The 22,282-nt window shown below is 31.8% G+C and overlaps 1 protein-coding gene across 1 annotated transcript; it reads right to left on the bottom strand.

The window, feature by feature from the left end:
• Positions 1–1,011: 1,011 nt before the first annotated feature.
• On the bottom strand, positions 1,012–2,605 carry LOC112273051 (aquaporin TIP1-2). The gene is made up of 2 exons (XM_024501388.3): positions 2,115–2,605; positions 1,012–1,651 (listed from the first exon to the last, which is right to left on the bottom strand). Exons 1-2 carry the CDS (start codon positions 2,449–2,451, stop codon positions 1,236–1,238), a joined length of 753 nt encoding a protein of 250 aa, XP_024357156.1. The 5' UTR covers positions 2,452–2,605; the 3' UTR covers positions 1,012–1,235.
• Positions 2,606–22,282: the final 19,677 nt, after the last annotated feature.

Genomic DNA, 22,282 nt, shown 5'->3' on the forward strand with positions numbered 1-22,282 from the left:
ACATCTCACACGTTGATTCAAAAATTCATGCATCATTCGTTATGTCTGTTTTTTTCATGATTTTTTGTTGGTTTTGTTAATCCAATGACTTCTTCCACATGTGCTGCCACCACAAATTCCATACTATGAAACAACGCCACTTGGCTCCAAACGCGTGCAACCCATAACTCCACTTGGCTCCAAACGAAGACACGCCCCAATAGAAATATGCGACTGACAACTGGATTTGGATATTTACATTTATATATATATATATATATTCTTGTCTTCGCTACATGCTGTTTGGATATGTATTCGGCACAAAATGGATGCAAGCTTCCAGGTTCTAGAAGCTTTGCCAATAACTCATTCTCAAGGCCTTTGTTTACCCAAAATTCAACACTGCACTCTGGATTCAGATGTGGTGCGCACTACGCAATAATTCCATGAAGCCATTAATTAACGTGTGCTGGTTTCTGAGCTCAATTGCAGTCCCATGATACCAGCATCTCATGGCCAAGTCTTGCACAGATTGCTTCAAACACCGTCGCCATCACCACCAATTGGGCTCTTTCCGAGGAGGCTGACAGGGAATCTGGAGGCGTTTTTCGGGTTGAGAAAATGGCTCCGATTCGTGACTCTCGTGAGGGTGAATGCTCATGCTGACAAGCGGTGTCGATTTCTGGGCCTGGGTGACATTCCACCACCAGACCAATGCATACAAAAATGGTGTGAAGAAAATTATGTGGGAAGAGGTGTTGGCAGCTCCTTGAATGACTGTGCTAATGCTGTGAAGTTTGGAGTGAACACGGGGAGCAGATACGATTTTTGTGATGTGAAAAGTGTTTCGAGATGCGGCGCTAGCATTCATCACATAACAACCTTGCAGTGAGTCCAGAGCAAAGTGCACATTGTCACATGAGAAAATGCGGAAGTTCTGATGCACTGTTGATTTAAGTAACAGCGAGTCAGCCAAGGAGTGGAAGCAGGGTGCAAAACGCATCACCAGCACAAGTCTGTGGACAGGGAGTGTACAAGAAAAACGTGTGTAATTACACTTGATGATGATGAACATGTATAATGAAACACGGATATATGAGAGAAACTTGCTGTGCACTTGAACATTCACCTCTGCCACGAAACCTTCATACTTACAATGCGATCTCCGAGTGTACACTAGAGTTTTCTGGGTAAGTTTTCCGCAAGGAGAGTGGAGAATGGATATTAGACTGTTAAACGTTTTGGTGATGAGCACTCTAGAACTCGGTAGGGACGGGCTGGTGGCCGGCCGGGGGGGCGGGGGAAATGAAGACACCGTCGTAGATGAGCGCGGCGAGCGCAGCGCCGACGAGAGGGCCGACCCAGTATACCCAGTGATTTTTGAAGTCCCAGGCTACCACGGCAGGGCCGAAGGATCTCCCGGGATTCATCGACGCGCCGGAGAAAGGGGCGCCCACGAAGATCTGGGCCAGGACTGTGAAGCCGATGGCGAGCGGCGCGATCACCCCGACCGTGCCCTTGTTGGGATCCACGGCGGTGGCGAATACGACGAACATGAGGGTGAAGGTGAGCACAATCTCCATCAACATGGCGGAGAAGCCGGTCATGTTTGCACCGATTGCATGGCGTGCGACGTCCTCACCCGTGGTTACGGCTTTCAAAACCCAGGCACCTGCACACATAGCTACTTAGTACTCCGGCAAAACATAGCGAGACAGAACCTCGAATACTGCCTGTTCTCACAGTGTTCCTACGCTACAATTTGTCTGTGTATCATCGGCGATAGAAGCTAGCTATTCGTGACGGCAACCGAGGATGCCCAAAAACATGATCCGACCATGACATATGTGTCTTTTGCCACATTTGAAGCTGCAGAGGGTTAGAGACTACATCGATCACTGCTTCTGCGAAAAATTACCCCGGACTAAAGTGCAGCAAGACTCTTCCTCGCAGACAGTATGATGATTTCAGAAAGAAACTTTTCTGCGTTGCCACCGAGTATCTTCCACGACTGCAACATACGGTCCCAGACCACTTCCTGACTCTTCAAACTCGGAGCTAGAACACCACAAATACCACGAACAACGCTACGAAACCTGGTGGACGGTAAACTCGGGAGAGATACGATGCCACACCTGCGACAGCGCCCAAAAGCTGGGCAACCCAGTAGAGCACGAGCCGGATGATGGTGATCTTTCCTGCGAGCGCGAGGCCGAGCGACACAGCCGGATTCACATGCCCGCCGCTGATATTCGCCGTGGCAGCCACCAGAACTGCGATGGCCAAGCCGTGGGCGATGGCGATCATGAGCAGACCTGCAGCATCCAAGTCACCCACATGGATCTTCTCGTAGGCCATAACCGATCCAACGCCGATGAAGACGAACAGGAACAGCGAGATGAACTCCGCCACGGCGCCCTTGATCGCGTCGGGGCTCGACGCCTCGTCTGCTTCGCCGAATGCGATCTTCATGGTGAAGACGATTCCAGCGGCGCCAACAAAAACAGCAACAGCTACACGGACACGGCGATGATGCTTCGAAAGGCGTTACGATGCTTGCAATCTGCACACCAACGCTGCTTGGAGTATGACTGCAGTACAGGGGACGGCACAAGAGTGAAGCAACCTACAAGGCTTGTGACGGAGTAGTGGCCGAGGCTCTTATTATACATACTTCTGGGACTGTGCCTGCAAAGCTTTTGGAGTTTCTGTGTGTTTATATATACTATGTGAGATTTCTTTACTAAGCAGTTCCATTGAGTTATTCGTTTTTTTCCCATTTAGTGATAATGGTGTTGCTAATTTACATAACGGAGAAACTTAAATAAATCAATCAATCAATTAATACCGAATCATATTTAAAAGACTCACAACATGTCAAACAAATTTCAAAACAGTTGAAGTTTTTTTTGAGTTTTATGATTTGCTATGATAGATTTTTATCATTGTTTCAAATTTTTAAAATATTAACTTCGTGTAAAAAGCAACTATCAATTATGAATTATAGCTTTAGTATTCTTTAAAATATTTATATATTCTTAAAAGTACAAAAATAAGAGAGAAGAAGTTAAATAAATAATTAATTAATTAAAAAAAGAAAAACAGAAACAAATTAGTTGTAGGCTAATGTTTTTACAACTGTAATTTTCACTGCATTCTTTTAATTTGATTATCACAAATGAACAAACAAAAAAAATTGAAAAAAGTAATTCTGTTTAAAAAGTTAAAGAATCAAATTGAGATATTTGGTATGTTGGTGTGGTTATAATACTAAAAGTTATACATAAAAATAAACCATAAGAAAGGTATTAACTTTATATATAACTGTTTCCTAAATTTCTAAAAACACATGCCTTACAACCAATTTTACAAATATTTGTACCCAAATTATACCTTCTTTTTCATGTTTAAGATAAAAATGAAATAAAATAAAAATGATTCCCTTATACACTTGTTGTAAATTGTTGTAGCAACTGAAGACTAAAAAACAACAATTATTTTGCAGAGGTACTAATTTTTCAATTCTCTACAAGGAATTGCAAGATTTTCTAGTCTTCAAACAACATACTTGAAATGAGAAAAGTCCTAGAAAAATAAATGAACCTCGAACCAAATTCTAAAGTTTGATGTACTATTACAATCAATATATTCCAACTTATTTTTCAATGGGTTTATTGATTTCATTGATTTTATTATTTTTTGATGAATCCTCACAAGTGTTTTATATCAACACTAATTACATCAATTGTGAATCTCATCAACTTCAAATTCAGAATCATTACTTTAAAAAGTCACAAAAACTATGGCAGTACAGGAAAACAGGAAATTGTATTTGTGGATTTCTATGACGCCATTAGTAAAATAATACAGAATTTACATAAAGTTCACAATTTTTTAAAAGACTTGCAGCATTTCAGAAATATTGAAGAACATGTAGAAGTAAATTAATGTATGAAGAATAACTTCAAAACAAAACGAAATAATAATAATAATAATAGTGAAAGCAATCTATAATCTTACACAACCAAAAAAAATAAAAAGAGAATAAATTAAAGATAAATTGGTGAGTTGCACTACAAATGGTAATTGAGAGAAATAATAAAAATAATCATAACAATAACAAGTAAATATTTAAAATTCAACATAAAAACGTAATATTTAAAATCGTTTTCAAAATTCAAAATTCAAAATTTTAAAAATATATAAATATATCTGTTTATTTCTACGAAAAACAATTATGAGAATAGACATACAAACTGTTATTTCCAAAAAAAGAAAATAAAAAGTATAGTATAGTTTATGTTACCACTATATAATCGATAATTTGTAAGCTTAATTTTTTCTCATCTTGTGTTAACTTATTTCAATATACTAGATTTGAAAATACAAGGTTTATCAGCCAGAATAGACTAGTTTCACATGCAGGATCCCAATTCATTGTTTGTCCAATAATCAGATTGCGTTTACAATCTTGACTCAATTTCTAGAAATTTTTATTTTAAACTAAAATTTTATGTTTAAAAGTTTTATACTCAGAAATTGTCCAATTTTATGTATATATATATATATATATATATATATATATTATTTATAAATAAATAGATACTGGTTCCTTAACCATTAAGTTCATATCTTATTCCTATCACACACCTAGAAAATCCACTGAAAATAATACTATTTCAAAAATGAATTTCAATCAAAACACTTTTCTATGAATAGAAATCCTTTGCAATCACGAACATTTTTTAACTTATAAAATAATACATATACATATAATAATAATAAATAATAAAATAGGCTACGATAATTGGAGATTGGGGTACCCAATCCAGGTCAGCTGTTCCACGTGGCAAGCCAGGTGCCAAAATGTCGAGCTGGAAAGGCTGCCTTGGATTGGCCAATCAGTGGTCCTCTCTCTCATTCTCTCCCACGTAAGCCACATGGTGCATGATAAGGGCATCTCTTGGACGATGAATCCCATAAACCCCATTTTGCATCTTTGGCTTTCATGAAACATTCTTTAGTTTATTAGTCTATTAGATTTTAACTTTTTATTTAATGTTTCTATTATTCCACTAACTATATGTAAGAATAAAAAACAAAAAAACAAAACAAATGATCTATAATAGTTGTTTGTGAGTTCAACTTTGTAAACGAGTGATACACAATATGTGTTTAAGCTAAAATTTATCTTATTGTTTTTACTCCTATTTTGTAGTGTTAATAATATAAGGTGTTTGTAAAATAACATAAGTTTGGAGTACAGATTTTAGATGTACTTGGTTGTTTTATTTTTAATAAGGATTTCTTGTTATATGAAAAAATAAAATACTTCAATTTTTTTAAAATATGTATCGATAAATATTCTATATTAGGGAAAAAAATGGATTTGTGCATAATCAAGATTATATGTTATTAGATCACTTCTTGGTGAATTTATTATTTAATTCGTATCATAATCTATAGATTAAATTTATATAGAGAATAATCTCCTTTCATATTAAGGAATTTTAAATTAAGAAATAAAAATTTAAAAAATTAACTATTAAATGCTAAGATAGATCTTTATGATAAGTATTTTTTTTAGAATCAATTTTTTTTGTATTTTATAGTTAAAATAGCAATGAAGAGACTTTTTAAACGGTTTGAGATTAATTCTATGTGGACTTTAAAACTTTACATGTACAATGTAGTTATCTTTAAATATTTTTGAGATTAACAATACTTAAGAATTTATTCTAAATAATTCAATGTTTCAACTTTAGAATAAAATAGAGAAAATACAAAAATCATTACTATAAAATTTTCTTTGATATAGATTTTATTTCACCATCATTATTTTTAAAAGGTAATAAAAATATTAATACATCATTCATTTATTAAATTTTTTATAGAATTTTGAAAAAACATGATAATCACTAAGAGAAATCTCGGAATAAAAAAAAAAAAAAAAAAAAAAAAAAATTAATACATCTTATAAGATTATAAGAAAAAACATATAAATAATAGAATGTTTAATAAAGCTTTAATGAAGAAAATCTCCTTTCAATAAGTATAATAAAGAAGCAACAACAGATTTTTTATATGAAAGGATTAATTACCTTGAGGTAATTATATGTTGTAATCGTGTTATATTTTTTTTATGGTATTCCTAAAAATATATTACAAAAAGCCTACATTTTCTTCTAGTAGAAATAATGAATTTTCATTAAAAATAACTTCTAATTTCTTAATATTGATCCTTAAAATATATTCATAATATAAATACTATCAATTAGAAAAATATTCTAAATAAATATACAACTATTAGACCTAGAATTTTTCAAAATATATTACAAAACATTATAGAAATTAACTTTTTAAAATTTAAATTAGATGTATTTTTTTAAAGTATGTGTCAAAGACAAGAACTCGATAAAAAAGAAATTCAGACAAGTGAGCCTTCACTCAAAGAAAGGTAACAAAATATAAATAAACAAGTATGTATATTGAAAGAGAAACTAGAATGGCTGTTACAAAAAGACAAGAAAACTAGAGACCCTTGAAATTAGACTGGAAGCAAGAAAGGAGTTGAGAAAAGTGAGAAAGGCTTCATTCTTGTCTCTATATATACTATCTAATTAGGGGCTACGTAGCAACGTTCTATAGGACCTCCAATATGTGTTGACTTTGTAGGACACATGCCTTGACTTGCAAGGCAAGTTTTTCTACGTGTGAACTACATTATTAGCTTGGTCTTCAAGCTAACATGTATGGCACATGGCCAACTTGTTGACTACGTTTCTAATCCAAAAAGTCAATTAAAAACACCTATGAAGTCAAAGCGACATCTATGAAGCTTCTAGGAAGCTTCCATATCAAATACTATAGAATTAACTTACTTTTATCTACTTTTACTTACTTCTACCTATTTGCATATATAATTATTGGCTTACATGAGTATGTCCGTGACATTACCCCCCCTTCTAGGGATGAGTTCTACGAAGAGCGGTCATCATATGTTGACGAAATCTATGATGCGATGAATTATATTCACCACATACTCTGATCTTTGTTCTCTTCGAAGATGATTGATAGGGCCTCTCAACCATTGGTAGTGTTCCATACCAGGGCGGAAAGACCACTCAATTATTTGATCATTGTTGAGGCCTTCATAACTTCCTTCCAATAGAACATTTGGAATACCATTAGGAGTTGTTCCTACCTCTAGCAAAATCACCAAACATCGGGAGTCCCTTCCCAAGTCGTGATACTAAACGTGTTGTATCTCGCCATCTATTCGAAGAAGAACATGTCGTTCTTGAAGATCTTCATCTCGATTGCATTGACGTGAAGATTGTGACAATTGTAATGTCTCGTCCAGCAGGTCAGCAAATGAAGGCTCTTGAGTCAAATCCGCTGGTTGTTGGTTCTCCATCTCCTGAGCGTCACAACTACAAAGAAGCTACAAACAAAATTTGAAAGTAGAATGTTATCTTGCCTAGATGTTTTTTCTTTTATAAAGAAGGTTTTCATCTTGATTTTGATGGATGTCGTTGATGAAAAGCCTTTATCACCTTTGCTGCATTTATAAGATTCTTTACTGGCTCCCATGTGCGTTCACTAATATCATATCCGCGCCAATGGACAAGATATTTCAATTTATTTCGGCACCGCCTTGAATCTAAGACTTCTTTTAATTCAAACTCTTCATTATTGTCTACTTCTATAGGAGAAGATGGAGCTTGTCATCTTTTAGGTATGTCCACTATCTTGTATGGTTCAAGAAGAGACACATGGAATACTAGATGGATTTTCATTGACTCCGATAGATGTAAATAATATGCAACTGGATTAATTTGTGTAGAAATAGAAAATGATCTAAGCCTTGGATAGTCCAACTTTTCACAAGGATGAGTGGTCTTGATATTGCAAGGAAGTAGCCATACCTTATCACCCAAGAGGAATGGTGGTTGTTCCTTTTGATAGACATCCGTATTGACTTTTTGTTGTTCTTGAGCCTCTTTTAACTGCGCGTTCATCATTGCATGTAGCTCTGACAAATGAATTGCCAAATCTTTCGCAACAGGATTATCAACTTTTGAAAAGTCAAAAGTATCAAGTCGTGGATGATAACCATATTTAACAAAGAAAGGTATTTGTTTTGTAGAAGAATGTACCGTGTTATTGTAAGCAAACTTTGCCAATGGCAAAAGAGTTGTCTAATCATCTTGTTGGTAGTTAATGGTACATCTTAAATATTATTCCAAAATTTGATAAATATGCTGTGTTTGTCCATCAGTTTGAGGATGGAATGCTGAAGATAGTTTTATATCCACTTTTAGAATCTTGAAAAGAGTCCGCCAAAATCTTGATACAAATTGAATTCCCCTATCTAATATAATATCCTTGGATAATCCATGATAGCGATAGATATTGTTAAGAAAGAGCTTAGCTATTTCTTCACCTGTGATAGATTTTGTACATGGTATAAAATGTGCCATCTTCGTAAAACGATCTACTATCATGAATATAGAGTCATAAGAACTTGAGATTAGAAGATCCATGATGAAGTCCATAGAAACAGAAGACCATGGTTGTTCTTGAATGGGTAATGGCTGAAGAAGTCCAAAAGGTCAATGACAAGGAGTTTTTGATCTTGAGCAAATATCACATGATTGTACAAAATCTTTGATTGCCTTCCACATTTGAGACCACCAAAAATCCCTAGATATCAGCTCCTATGTCTTATTGTATCCAAAATGTCCTGGTGTTGGAAAGTCATGACGAGCTTGAAGAATACGTAAACGTGCTTCTCCTTCTTGAACATATGAGCATCTTTCAAAATAGAGTAGGTTGTTCTTGAACTCGAATTTAGAGGGATCATGAGATTTAGAAGAATTATTCTTGATATCATGAACAAGAAGATCTGAAGACATACTTAACTAGACTTGCTTGAGAAAAGTTAAATCAACAGTCAATGTTGATTTTATTGCTCGAATATGAAATTACTCCGGCTTCAAAAGAACCATTCTTTGTTGCTTAAAAGCTGCATCTTTTGATGCAAGATAAGAACGTCTAGACAAGGCATCGGACAAACCTTATTATTTTTCTGGTCGATAAACAATGATGAACTCAAATCTTGATAAAGACATGCTCCAACAAGCTTGACGATGATTTAATACGCAAACTGACATGAAATATTTGAAGTTCTTGTGATTTGTATATATGGTGACTGGACTGGAAGCGTGTTCTAGATAATGATGCCATTCTTGAAAAGAATCCACAATTGCAAGAAGTTCTTTGTCATAGATCTCATAATTGATTTCTGCAGCTGAGAATTTTCTTGAATGAAAGGCTATTAGATGAAGTTTGTAATCTTCTCCTATTTGTGATAAAACCGCACGTAGAGCAAAGTCTGATGCATCTGTTTCCATAAAGAACGCTTTGGAAAAATCAACTAGATACAAGATTAGTGCAGAAACAAACGTTGTCTTCAAATATTCAAAAGCAACTTTCGCTTCTTGATTCCATTGGAGTTTGTCTTTACAAGTCAAACGTATAAGTAGAGCTGCAACTCGAGAGAAGTCTTTGATGAAGATCCGATAGTAGTTGGCAAATTCCAAAAAACATTGGACATCTCTTACCATTTTTGGAATCTTCCAATCTATAATAGTTTAAACTTTCTTAGGATCCATCATAAGTCCATCATTTGAAATGATGTAACCTAAGAAATCGTCTTGAGTAGTGTGGAATACACACTTTTCTATCTTGGCATAGAGTCCTGCATCTCTTAATTTTTGTAACACACGACGAACATGAAGTTCATATTCTTCTAGATTCTTAGAATAGATCAAGATGTCGTTTAGACAACAGACTACAAAATCATCCAAAAACTCTCGAAAAACATCATTCATTAGATGTTGAAAAGCTGTTGAAGCATTTATAAGTCCAAAAGGCATGACGTTGTACTCAAAATGTCCATATCTAGTTTGAAACGCAGTCTTTCATTCATCTCCTTCTTTGATGCATACTAGATTGTATGCTCCTCGAAGATCTATTTTTGTACAGATCTTAGCTTGATTCAGCTGATCAAGAAGTCCAAATATTAAAGGTAGTGGATACCTTTTCTTGATGGTAATCTTGTTGAGTCCTCGATAATCAACACACATCCGTAATAATCCATCTTTTTTCTTCACAAATAGAATTGGAGCTCCTGTCGGAGATTTAGAATGACGTATGAAATTCTTAGCTATATTTTCTTCAATATACTCCTTGAGTTCAGTCAACTCATTTTGTGATAAACTATAGATTGGTCTAAATGGCAGTTGTGGTCCTTCTTGAAGGCTAATTGAGCAATCATAGGGACGATGTTCCAGGAGTGTATCTACATTTTTTTTTCAAATACATCTTGAAATTCTTGATATTGGCTTGGAATGCCACTTGAAGTCTTTCCACCAGTAGAAACAGGTGTGGCATAAATAATATATGGTGATTCTTTCATAGCAGCATGCAAGAAAGCTTTTGCACCTATAAATACGGATTTAATTGAATTGGACTTATGACTCTCTACTTGATTAATTACACTGTTAGTTATACTTTTAGAGAAAGTAAGAGTTCGGGAAATCCAATCTATTTGAGGATTGTATTTTTTTAACCACGATAAACCTAAAATGATTGGATTAGAGGGAGATCTAATGATATTAAATACTACAAAACTATTATGACCATTGATTATTACTTCTATAGGAAGGATTTCATGAGTAATATCTCCAGAAGACAATGGACGATCATCTATGACTTCTACATGAACAGGTTTAGTTTTCGTTACTAGATATATGCTATGTCTTTTAGTAAATTCTTCATCTAAGAAACACGCTGAGGCTCTTGAATCTAACAAGGCAGAGGCTTTGTAATGTTTAGGTCCTAAAATAACATTTAATGTAAAACAAGGAGAAGGCTCTGAGGAGAGAATTGGACCTTTACTAGATGTTGGGCAAGGTTCCAGCAGCACGGTCCCTATTGTAGCTGGACAAACTCGTTTTCTGACATATTGTCTTCTTTGACAGCCATACTCCTCATTTTGTAGTTGCGTCGTTTCTTTGGACAATATTGAACAATGTGTTTTGGTTCTCCACAATATAAACATAATCCTTCTTGACAATGACGAGTCTTTTCTTGTTCAATAAGAGGTTTAAAACGTACTGCATCAATTTACATATCCTCTACTTCTGAATGTATGTGTTGAAGAGGTGTTGGTGTTGCCATTGAATTATAGTAACGTTGAGGTCGACTTATACGATTCTTAGATTGAAATTCCAAAAGGCGATTGTCGCATTTCACAACAAAGTCAATTGCTTGACTCAATGTTTGAGGATCAAGTAAGTTAAGCATTAATTTTTTTACCTCATATTATAATCCGTAGAAAAATTGGCTAATAAGTGCAGCATCATTCCACTTGATATCAGTTGCAAGTTATCAAAATTGTGAAGCATACAACATTACTGATCAATTGCCTTGTCGTAAAATATGGATCTTATTGGTTGCAATACGAATTGCATCATGTTCTCCATACATGGATCACAACTCCGCCAAAAAAGCCTCTAGATTATCCAATATTGGATCTCGTCATTCAAGAAAAGATGAAAACCACGATAGTATTGAACCTGAAAGAAGCGTACCAATGAATCTAACTTGTAACCTTGCAGTTGGATAGCTTTGAGGTTGAAGTTCAATCACAAGTTGTACTTGATTGATAAATCCTCGAAACTTGGATTTGGTGCCATCAAACTGCTCGGATAGGGCAATTCTTGGTTCTCTAACACTGATAGGGTGTTCGACCACAAGAAAAATGACATGATTTGGTGCAGATGTTGAAACAGATCCAACTATTTCTATATCTTCACTTCCTGCCAATCTTGTTGCTCCTTGAGGTGGTAAATTGAATTGATGCATCGCAAGCATTAACTCCCTCAATGGCTCTTGCATTTGTGCCATTGCACTCTTCATTTCAACAAGTTCTGTCATAATAATACTTAGAAAAGAAAAGATGTCTAATATCGCTCAAGACAAATAGAAGAGAGGACTTGAGAACAAAGAAAATACAAAGGGCAATATCAGTTTAGAAGAGAGTAATCCGCAACTTCTAATATGCTTATATCGTATCAAGAAAAAGAAATAATCCACTCTTAATCAAGATTAGACAAAGCTTTGATATTGTAGGTGTACTCTTGTCAATCTGTCAAGGACAAGAACTCGATGAAAAAGTAATTCAGACAAGTGAGCCTTCACTCAAAGAAAGGTAACAAAATATAAATATACAAGTATGTATGTTGAAAGAGAAATTGGAATGGCTATTGCCAAAAGATAAGAAAATAAGAGACCCTTGAAACTAGATTGGAAGCAAGAAAGGAGTTGACAAAAGTGAGAAAGGCTTCACTCTTGTCTCTATATATACTATCTAACTAGGGGCTACGTGGTGACATTGTCGTGTTGTAATATGACTATATGGTGAAAGATGATAATATGGATCTTATTATAGAAGAGCCAAGTTAAAAGAAAAGATAGAAAAATATGGATAAAAGATAGGAAGGTAGTAAAACTTTTAGTAGTAATGTTGCCCTTTAAGAAAAAATAGCTTCTACTTTGTAGGGCCAAAAATAAGGAAAAACAAGGCAGATTAGAAAAATAAAGGATAAAAGCATATTAAAGGAGGAGTTAAGAGTGCAAATTAGTAAAAATTTCATCAAGAAGACGAAAGTTGATACCCAAGAAGGACCGGTTATGAACCTGGGTCGAAATCAGACCCCGAGGCACAAAACCGTGCTCTGACAGCGACTCAAGGACTCTTTGGCAGATCGGAGAGTGGGGTTTGATAGAAGATTGAATAGAATTTCTAAAAGTGTTCATTTTGGGTGATTTGGAACTGTATTGACTTTGTAATAGCTTTGCAAAGTCAAGGTTTGTTTTGGATGACTTGGGTTTTATGAAATAAAATAGGGTTTATGTTTTGGGTGATTTCAAGAGTTTTGTAATAGAACTACAGATAAAAATTTTTGGGTTTATGGTTTTATTTGTTTTTAATATGTGTTGTAAATTTGAGCTCGATCTAACGGTTAAATTGAGGGATATTGAGGTTTAAGTAGATCAAGGTCTCACAAAGTAGAATTTTAGGTCTAGTAGGGGTTTTTAAGATTTCGTGCAATCTACTATTTGGATTGGAGTGAAACTTATGTGAGAGGATATTAGACTTGTTTTTCTATATGTATTAGAATTTTGAGATCAATCGAATGGTATAAAAGAGAGATATTGGCTTTGGAAGATTGACATCAAGATTGGAGAAGGAGGCCGGCCAATACCCAAGCACATTTTTGAGATTATCGTCAATTTTGTAACTCCGATCCTTTTCAACTTCTTTGTGCTTATTTTGAACTTAGTTTTTAAGAAGTGTAAAAAATTTGAGTTAAGATCAATGGTTTATTCATTAATTTTTGAGATTTAAATCTGTTGTAGGAATTACTAGGGTTTGGTTTAGGGTTTGGTTAGGATTTGGTTTAGGATTTGGTTTAAGGTTTGATTAGGATTTGAATTAGGGTTTGATTTAGGGTTTAGGATTTAGGATTTGGTTAGGGTTTGATTTAGGATTTAGGATTTTGATTAGGATTTGATTTAGGATTTAGGGTTTGATTAGGATTTGGTTTAGGATTTAGGGTTTGGATTAGGATTTGATTAGGGTTTATTTAGAGTTTAGGATTTAGAATTTTATTAGGATTTAAGATTCAATTAATTTTGGCCTAAAGTTTTAATGAAGTTCAATAAGATTTTAATTAGAATTAAATGAAGATTGAATTGAGATATATTTGAGTGATATTTTTGATCCTTCTAATATTTATTTAAGAATTCTTATTGTTTGTTTGAAATTTCTTTGAGGTTTTTTTGAATTTGATTAAGCTTGCTTAGCATTATTATGATCTAATTAGAGCATTGTTAGTATTCTATTAGAATTAAGATTTTATTATTGCAATTTCTATTCTTTCTTCCACAGCCAAGTGCCCGGAGCATTCTCAAGCAAGACTTCTTGTATTATAACATATTTGGTGAATCCAACATGAAACGCTTCAAATGGAAGGAATTTGGTTTTCTTGGATTATTTGAATTTTGGAGAAGAAATATAAGAAAGTTGAAAGAAGAACTTTGGGTGATATGTGAATTGGAGCTTTTGAATTCTTGGAGCTTTGGAGTCTATCTTAAAATACAATGGCAATATTTAGATTATCATGGAGTTTTATAAGACTTTATAGATATGTTGGAGCATTTTGAAGTATCATAAGGTATTTATTGGAGTATTTCAAGGAACATTTTTGATCCTTGTAGAATAAAATGGAAGATTTATCATCAAGGTTTTTAGATAGGTCGAATATTATGGATGGGTCAAATATTATTGAGTTTTTTAAGGCTTTCTATATATTCATGGAAGAACAAGAAAGAATGCAAGCTATTGAAAAAGATATCACAAGGGCATTGCAAGGAATCATCAACAAATTTGGGAGGTTTGAAGGATGCAACATCACTAAGTTTTTACAAGTTTATACATGTGAGATGGAGACATGCCAAATCCCTGAGGCAAAGATGATCTCAAGCTTATATTTAGCTATTGAACCTAGATTTCATAAACAAGTGAAGAAATTGCTTGGAGGAGGTGTAGAAACATGGTCAAAATTTCAAGAACTTTTGAAGAAAGAATTTATTGATAGAAATGAGGATAAGATTACCAAGCAAAAGTTTTTGGATTGGGTAGAGTTGCAATCAAGCAAGCATATGGATCTTTATGAATTCTTAGAAGAATTTGATAGGAGATTTTATCAACTCTCATCCTTGGAGAGACGATCATTGGGTGCTTTAAAGGTAGATTTGTTTTTACATGGTTTTGATGATACCTTGGGAGATGAGGTTTTCATGCTTCTTGAAGATGAGTGTACGGAGAGTGATTATACTAATAATTGGAAGAAGTTGAAGGAAGTAGTGGTTATTTTAGCAAGGCAACAAGAAGAAAAAGCTAAAGAAGTTTCAATATAGCCTAAGAAATCTTCTACTTTGGCTTCTATGTCATCTTTATCAATGCAAGGAACTAATCTAAAAAAAAGAGAAATGGAAGAGCAAGTAGGGGATTTTAATAGAGAAGCCAATTCTTTACAGATGAAAGAAATTGGATCTTATACCAAAGGTGGTGAAGGAGAGAAGAAAGATTCTTTTCAAACTATTACTATAGAAGGCCAAGGTATTCAAAAATTTAAAGGTAATGTGAAGATTAAGGATTTGGAAACTAATGACAATGCAGTTGGAAGCTATGGCTAGTCTATATTGAATAAGTTTATACAAGTTGGTGATGGCAATTTGGATGAAAAATTTTTTGGTGATAAAAGGGCATTTTCTACATTTGAAGGAGGTAAGGATGCTTTGCCTAATACTTTGGATTATGTTGAAGAATTTAAGGTTGAACCTTTACAAAAAAATGGATTATGGATCTATTGAAGGTTATAATCATGAAGATTGTATGAATTCACAATATTATGATGTGAGAAGTGGTGGGATTATGCATGGATCTGATGATGAAAGTCAAATTACATATGGCTATGAGACCACATATGAGTTGGGTGAAAGAAATTATGAGTTTTCACATGATTATTATAAAGAGGGTTATGAGATTGCACAAGGTTATGATACTAAATGTGGTTGTGAAACTACAAAGGATTATTGTGAAAGTTATGAGACTTTTCAAGAACATGAGATTTCGAAAGGGCATGAGATTTTCAATATTATGAGGTTATACAATACTTTGACACAACAAAAGATTATGATATTTTACAAGGATGCATTCAAGAAGATATAAAGGATGTTATACAAGATTATGTGACAAATGAAGATTATGGGACAAAAGATAAGGATGATAAGTCATTGACTATGATAAAGTTAATTGTAAGCACTTCTCTTTTGGACCAAGGTCAAAGTTACATAGATAATGCACATGTAATGGGGACACAATTGGATTTTGACAAAGATAAGGTTTATCATCAAGTATGGAATTCAAGGGTTGAAAATCTAAAAATCTTCAAATATAAAGACGAGAGAAATGGATTTAAAGATTACCTGGACATCATAAATGGGACTTGGAATCAAAGAAATAAGAAAAAAGATACAAACAAGATATATGTGGCTATGTGGAAGAGGTTTCAATTCAATCTTTTTATTTCAAATTTTGTACCTCGTCAATAGTTTGGTCATGTGCAAATGAGGATATTTGCAAACTACTTGCATATGAGGAGTAAATAGAAATATTGGCATTAATTATGGAGGTATAAAAAGAAGGAGGATATTCTTACAAGATATTGATGCCTTTAATTTCAATTCTATTGAAAAAAAATAAAAATAAAAATAAAAAAAAATGGAGAAGTATCATTGTAAAGCAAGACTATGGAGTTATAAAAAAGGAGGTACATTTATAAGATATAGATGCCTTTGATTTAAGTTTTATTCAAAAAAAAAAAAAAAAAAAAGATTTTGGAGAAGTATTATTGTAAAGCAAGACTATGAAGGTATGAAAAGGAAGATACATTTATAAGATATAGATGCCTTTGATTTCAATTTTATTGGGAAAAAGAAAAAAAGTTTTAGAGAAGTATCATTGTAAAGCAAGACTATGGAGGTATAAAAAGGGAGGTACATTTACAAGATATAAATTCCATTGATTTAAGTTTTATTGGAAAAAAAAAAAAAAAAAATTAAAGAAGTATCATTGTAAAGCAAGACTATGGAGGTATAAAAAAAAAGGAGGTACTCTTATAAGATATAGATGCCTTTGATTTAAGTTTTATTGAAAAAACAAAAAAAAAACAAAAAAACAAAAAAAAAAAAAAACAAAATGATTGAGAAAGAATTATATGAGTTGGAAACATTAGAAGATGATAAAAGATTTTTGGTATTTATCAAGAGAATGGATTGGAAGATTCTTGGAAAAAATTGCATATATTAGATTAAAGGATGATGACAATAGATTTTTGGATTTATGGTTTTATTTGTTTTTAATATGTGTTGTAAATTTGAGCTCGATCTAACGGTTAAATTAAGGGATATTGAGGTTTAAGTAGATCAAGGTCTCACAAAGTAGAATTTTAGGTCTAGTAGGGGTTTTTAAGATTTCGTGCAATCTACTATTTGGATTGGAGTGAAACTTATGTGAGAGGATATTAGACTTGTTTTTCTATATGTATTAGAATTTTGAGATCAATCGAATGGTATAAAAGAGAGATATTGGCTTTGGAAGATTGGCATCAAGATTGGAGAAGGAGGCCGGCCAATACCCAAGCACATTTTTGAGATTATCGTCAATTTTGTAACTCCGATCCTTTTCAACTTCTTTGTGCTTATTTTGAACTTAGTTTTTAAGAAGTGTAAAAAATTTGAGTTAAGATCAACAGTTTATTCATTAATTTTTGACGTTTAAATCTGTTGTAGGAATTACTAGGGTTTGGTTTAGGGTTTGGTTAGGATTTGGTTTAGGATTTGGTTTAAGGTTTGATTAGGGTTTAGGATTTGATTTAAAGTTTGATTAGGGTTTGGATTAGGGTTTGATTTAGGGTTTAGGGTTTAGGATTTGATTTAGGGTTTAGGGTTTAGGGTTTGGTTAGGGTTTGATTTAGGATTTAGGATTTTGATTAGGATTTGATTTAGGATTTAGGGTTTGATTAGGATTTGGTTTAGGATTTAGGGTTTGGATTAGGATTTGATTAGGATTTATTTAGAGTTTAGGATTTGATTAGGGTTTGGTTTAGGATTTAGAATTTTATTAGGATTTAAGATTCAATTAATTTTGGCCTAAAGTTTTAATGAAGTTCAATAAGATTTTAATTAGAATTAAATGAAGATTGAATTGAGATATATTTGAGTGATATTTTTGATCCTTCTAATATTTATTTAAGAATTCTTATTGTTTGTTTGAAATTTCTTTGAGGTTTTTTTGAATTTGATTAAGCTTGCTTAGCATTATTATGATCTAATTAGAGCATTGTTAGTATTCTATTAGAATTAAGATTTTATTATTGCAATTTCTATTCTTCCTTCCACAGCCAAGTGCCCGGAGCATTCTCAAGCAAGACTTCACGTATTATGACAACGTTCTATAGGACCTCCAATATGTGTTGACTTTGTAGGACACATGCCTTGACTTACAAGGCAAGTTTTTCTACGTGTGGGCCACATTGTTTGCTTGGTCTTCAAATTAACAACATGTGCGGCACATGGCCAACTTGTTGATTACATTTCTAATCCAAAAAGTCAATTAAAGACACCTAGGAAGTCAAAGTGGCATCTATAAAGCTTCTAGAAAGCTTCCATATCAAATACTATAGAATTAACTTACTTTTATCTACTTTTACTTACTTCTACCTATTTGTATATGTAATTATTGGCTTACATGAGTATGTTCGTGACAAAATGAAGATGACAAAGATCAAGAATAAGAAATAACTATAGACATTACTTATAAATATAATACTAAAAATAGAAAAATTACTAATAACCATTATTTTTTTATTATTCAAAATATCCCAAATATATATTTTTTGGTTATTTGGATAAATTAAAAAAAAATCTCCAAATAGAGACAAATCACAAGGCTAAAATTACTTAATCAATCACAAGGCTAAAATTACATGCACAAAAATAGAGACAAATCACAAGGCTAAAATTATTTTTAATCTCAAATACTTTTTAATAGAAAAATTATAATTTAGTCCTATAAGAATTTAAGTCCGAATAACATCATTTAAAAAAAATAAAAAATTAACAACTTCAATTACATATAAATACTAAATGATTATCTTTTATTCTATCCTATTTCAACTTCAAAAATTTCTAAAACATCAAATTTGATAAAAAAAATAAGTAGTAAACATAACTCCTAATTGACTATTAAATTAACATCAAAGCTTTTAAGATAATTTTACTCTAATTCTTTTATGTACTCACAAATATTATAATAATAATAATAATAATAATAATATATAAAATATTATTAATCTTTCAAGACTAATTGTATTAATGCCACTTCCCTTCTTGCTTTTTTTTTATAAAAGAATTCTAACAACTAGATCTCTACATGTAATCATTGTGTTTTGCTTAAACTTTGTAGTTAATTCAATTTTACCATCTATAAAAAACAACAACAAAAAAAAAACAAAAAAAAAAATCAGCTAATTCGTTCTATTACTATTTAGATATTTTAAAACTCCTAATTCACCACAAATTACCAACTTCCAATACTTCTTCATAAATATAGTCAAATATCTCTTTATAAAACTATTAAAATAAGATATTTTTGCCAAAAAAACTTTATTTTATTGTTTTTTTAAGGTCTTTTTTAGGTCTTTTTTAGGTCATAAACCACTAAATGACGTATCTTCAAAAATATTTTAGAAACCACATAGTTTTATCTTTAAAAAGTCATGTTTTTTCTACTCTGAGTTGTTTTAGTACCTCAAGATCAAACTTTACCCTTGCCTTATAAACAATTGTCTTCTAGATATCAATTTTAAAGTTTTAGAGCTTTATTTGTACAACTTTGATCTTAAATTTCCCTAAAATCACAAATAATTTTTTATTTCAATTATTTTAATCTTCTTTATGTTATCTTCACTAAATTATAGTCCTATTAAGGTAGTGGATTTATTATTTTTTTTTTAATAAAAAATTATTAAAAGTTTTGTAAAATATGAACATGTTAGCTAGAATTAAGTTATAAGCTACTGAGACATGTAAAAAATCCACAAATCTTGTATATGATTTATCTTCACATATCTTGGATTTCTGTAAAAGTAAAAGTAAAAGTAATGATTAAGTAAAAGTAATAAAATTAATACACTCACACACACACACACACGTGTATATATATATATATATATATATATGTATTGTTTTACTAACTAGCCATATTACAAAATGACAGCATGAAAATGGCCACAAAGCTAAAGAGAGAATTCGTTTTGAGTAAGAATAAAAGAAAATTTGATTCTCTCATAAAAATGCCAGATCTTTGAGAAAACTCTGTCCAATAATAATATTTATTATTATTTATCTCTTTTCTTATTTTTATTTTAAGAAAAAAAAAAAAAAAAAAAAAAAAAAAAAAAAACTTTACAATCTATATTATAAATCTAGACAAACACTACAATATTAGACTTGTTAAAAATTTATTGCAAAAATTAAATTTTGATATAAACATTAAAATAAAAAATTAAAAGTAAAACATATTATACTTTTTCAAAATTAGAATGAAGTTTCAAAGTTGAAGCAAAATATACAGTGACAAAAAAAATTAAAAAGTGATCCTTGTTAATATTTTGTTTTTCCTTATTTATATTTTTTTTGATTTCAATGCAACAAAAGACCAATTATATTGAAGAAATATAAATAAATTACAAATATCCTTACTACATTATTCAGATAGTATAATTGTTTAAAAGTAGATGATATCTCATATATAATCCATCTCTTATAGGTCATGTTGTTCTTTTACAAAGTACTTATTAATACAATAGAATGAAAATATCATATATTTATATGTCAACATAATTAGAGATTTAAAAAAAACAGAATAATAGAAGTAAAATCTAATATTTATTGTAATTTAAAATGTAATATTATCTTTTACTTGACAAATAAAAATAAAAAATACAATTTCTTGATAGTTTTATAAAAATCTTATCTTGTACCATAACAATGACCATATTTTCTACTTAATTTAATCTAATTGCATGTTTTTTTTTCTAATTATAATTTAAAAATTCAAAAATTCAAAAATTCAAAATCAAATATTGTGTCTATATTTACACAATAAACTAGAATCTTATTGTTATGTCTATTACATTTCATTTACATTCTATTCAAGTACAACTTATACTTAATAATTAAAAGAATTATATCTAAATTGAGTACCATCAACCACAAACATCCTCAAATGAGTGTCTTCTAAACTAATATAAACTATTTTTAATATCTTCATAGATTTAAAGCCAAAAGCTAGTCTTTATATCTTAAAATGAACAATTAGAGGTATTTATATTTAAATAGATGATTATTTTGTTTAATTAAATCCAATCATTTTAATTATACTAAATTTCTAAAGAACTTTAAATAGCTATAGATTTGTAAGATTCAACTAAATATCCAATTTTGAGATTTATCTATGGTACCACTATTACAATTAATTAGAAGTTAGTTGCTCATCAACCATATGTAATTCCTTTCACATGTAATTCCTTTCATATAGAGGATCTTCTATGGTAAGTTAAAAATAATATATTTTTTAATTATTAAGTTATAAACTATTATTTATAATCTAATTTAATAAACATGATTTTTTATATCTCATTCGAAAAGATTATAAATTAGTTATAAATATATTATTTTAAAATAATTATTATTTTTTTGAAGTATTTATAGAGTAAAAAAAAAATGGAGATATGTCACGGACATACATATAATTACCTATATGAATAGATAAAAGTATGTAAAAGTAGATAAAAGTAGGTTAATTGTGTAATATCTTCTAGAGAAGCTTCTTAGAAGCTTCATAGACGCTGCTTTGACTTTATAGGAGTCTATAGTTGACTTTTAGGCTAGAAACTTGGTCAACAAGTTAGCCATGTGCCACACATGTTGGAAGCTTAAAGAACAAGCTAACTACGGGGTCCATCCATAGAAAACTTGCCTTGTAAGCAAAGGCATGTGGCCTAGAAAGTCAACATATATTGGAGGTCTTATAGAACATCGCCATGTGGCTTCTAGTTAGATAGTATATATAGAGGCAAGAGTGAAGCCCTCTTCACTCTTGTCAACTCCTTTCTTGCTTCTAGTCCAGGTTCAAGAGTCTTTAGTTTCTTGTCTTGTGGCAATAGCCATTCCAGTTTCCTTTTAATATACCTATTTGTTTATATTATATCGAGATAGCCTTTTGGTGTATATTTTTCCTCATCGAGTCTTTGTCCTTGACAGATTGACAAGAGTACACTTACAATATCAGAGCTTTGTTTTTTCTTGAGTAAGAGTGGATTACCCCTTTCTCTTGACAAGACATAAGCGTATTAGAAGTTTGCGGATTACCCACTTCTAAACTGATATTGTTCTTAGTATCTTCTTTGTTATCAAGTCTTTCTTTTCTTTTGTCTTGAGCAATATCAAACAAATTTTTCTTCTTAGTGTCATTATGGCAGAGCTTGTTGAAATGAAGAGCGCAATGGCACAAATGCAAGAGCAAATGAGGGAGTTAATG

Source organism: Physcomitrium patens, chromosome 20 (genome assembly GCF_059467195.1).
Source record: "Physcomitrium patens ecotype Gransden chromosome 20, ASM5946719v1, whole genome shotgun sequence".
NCBI classification, from domain to species: domain Eukaryota; kingdom Viridiplantae; phylum Streptophyta; class Bryopsida; order Funariales; family Funariaceae; genus Physcomitrium; species Physcomitrium patens.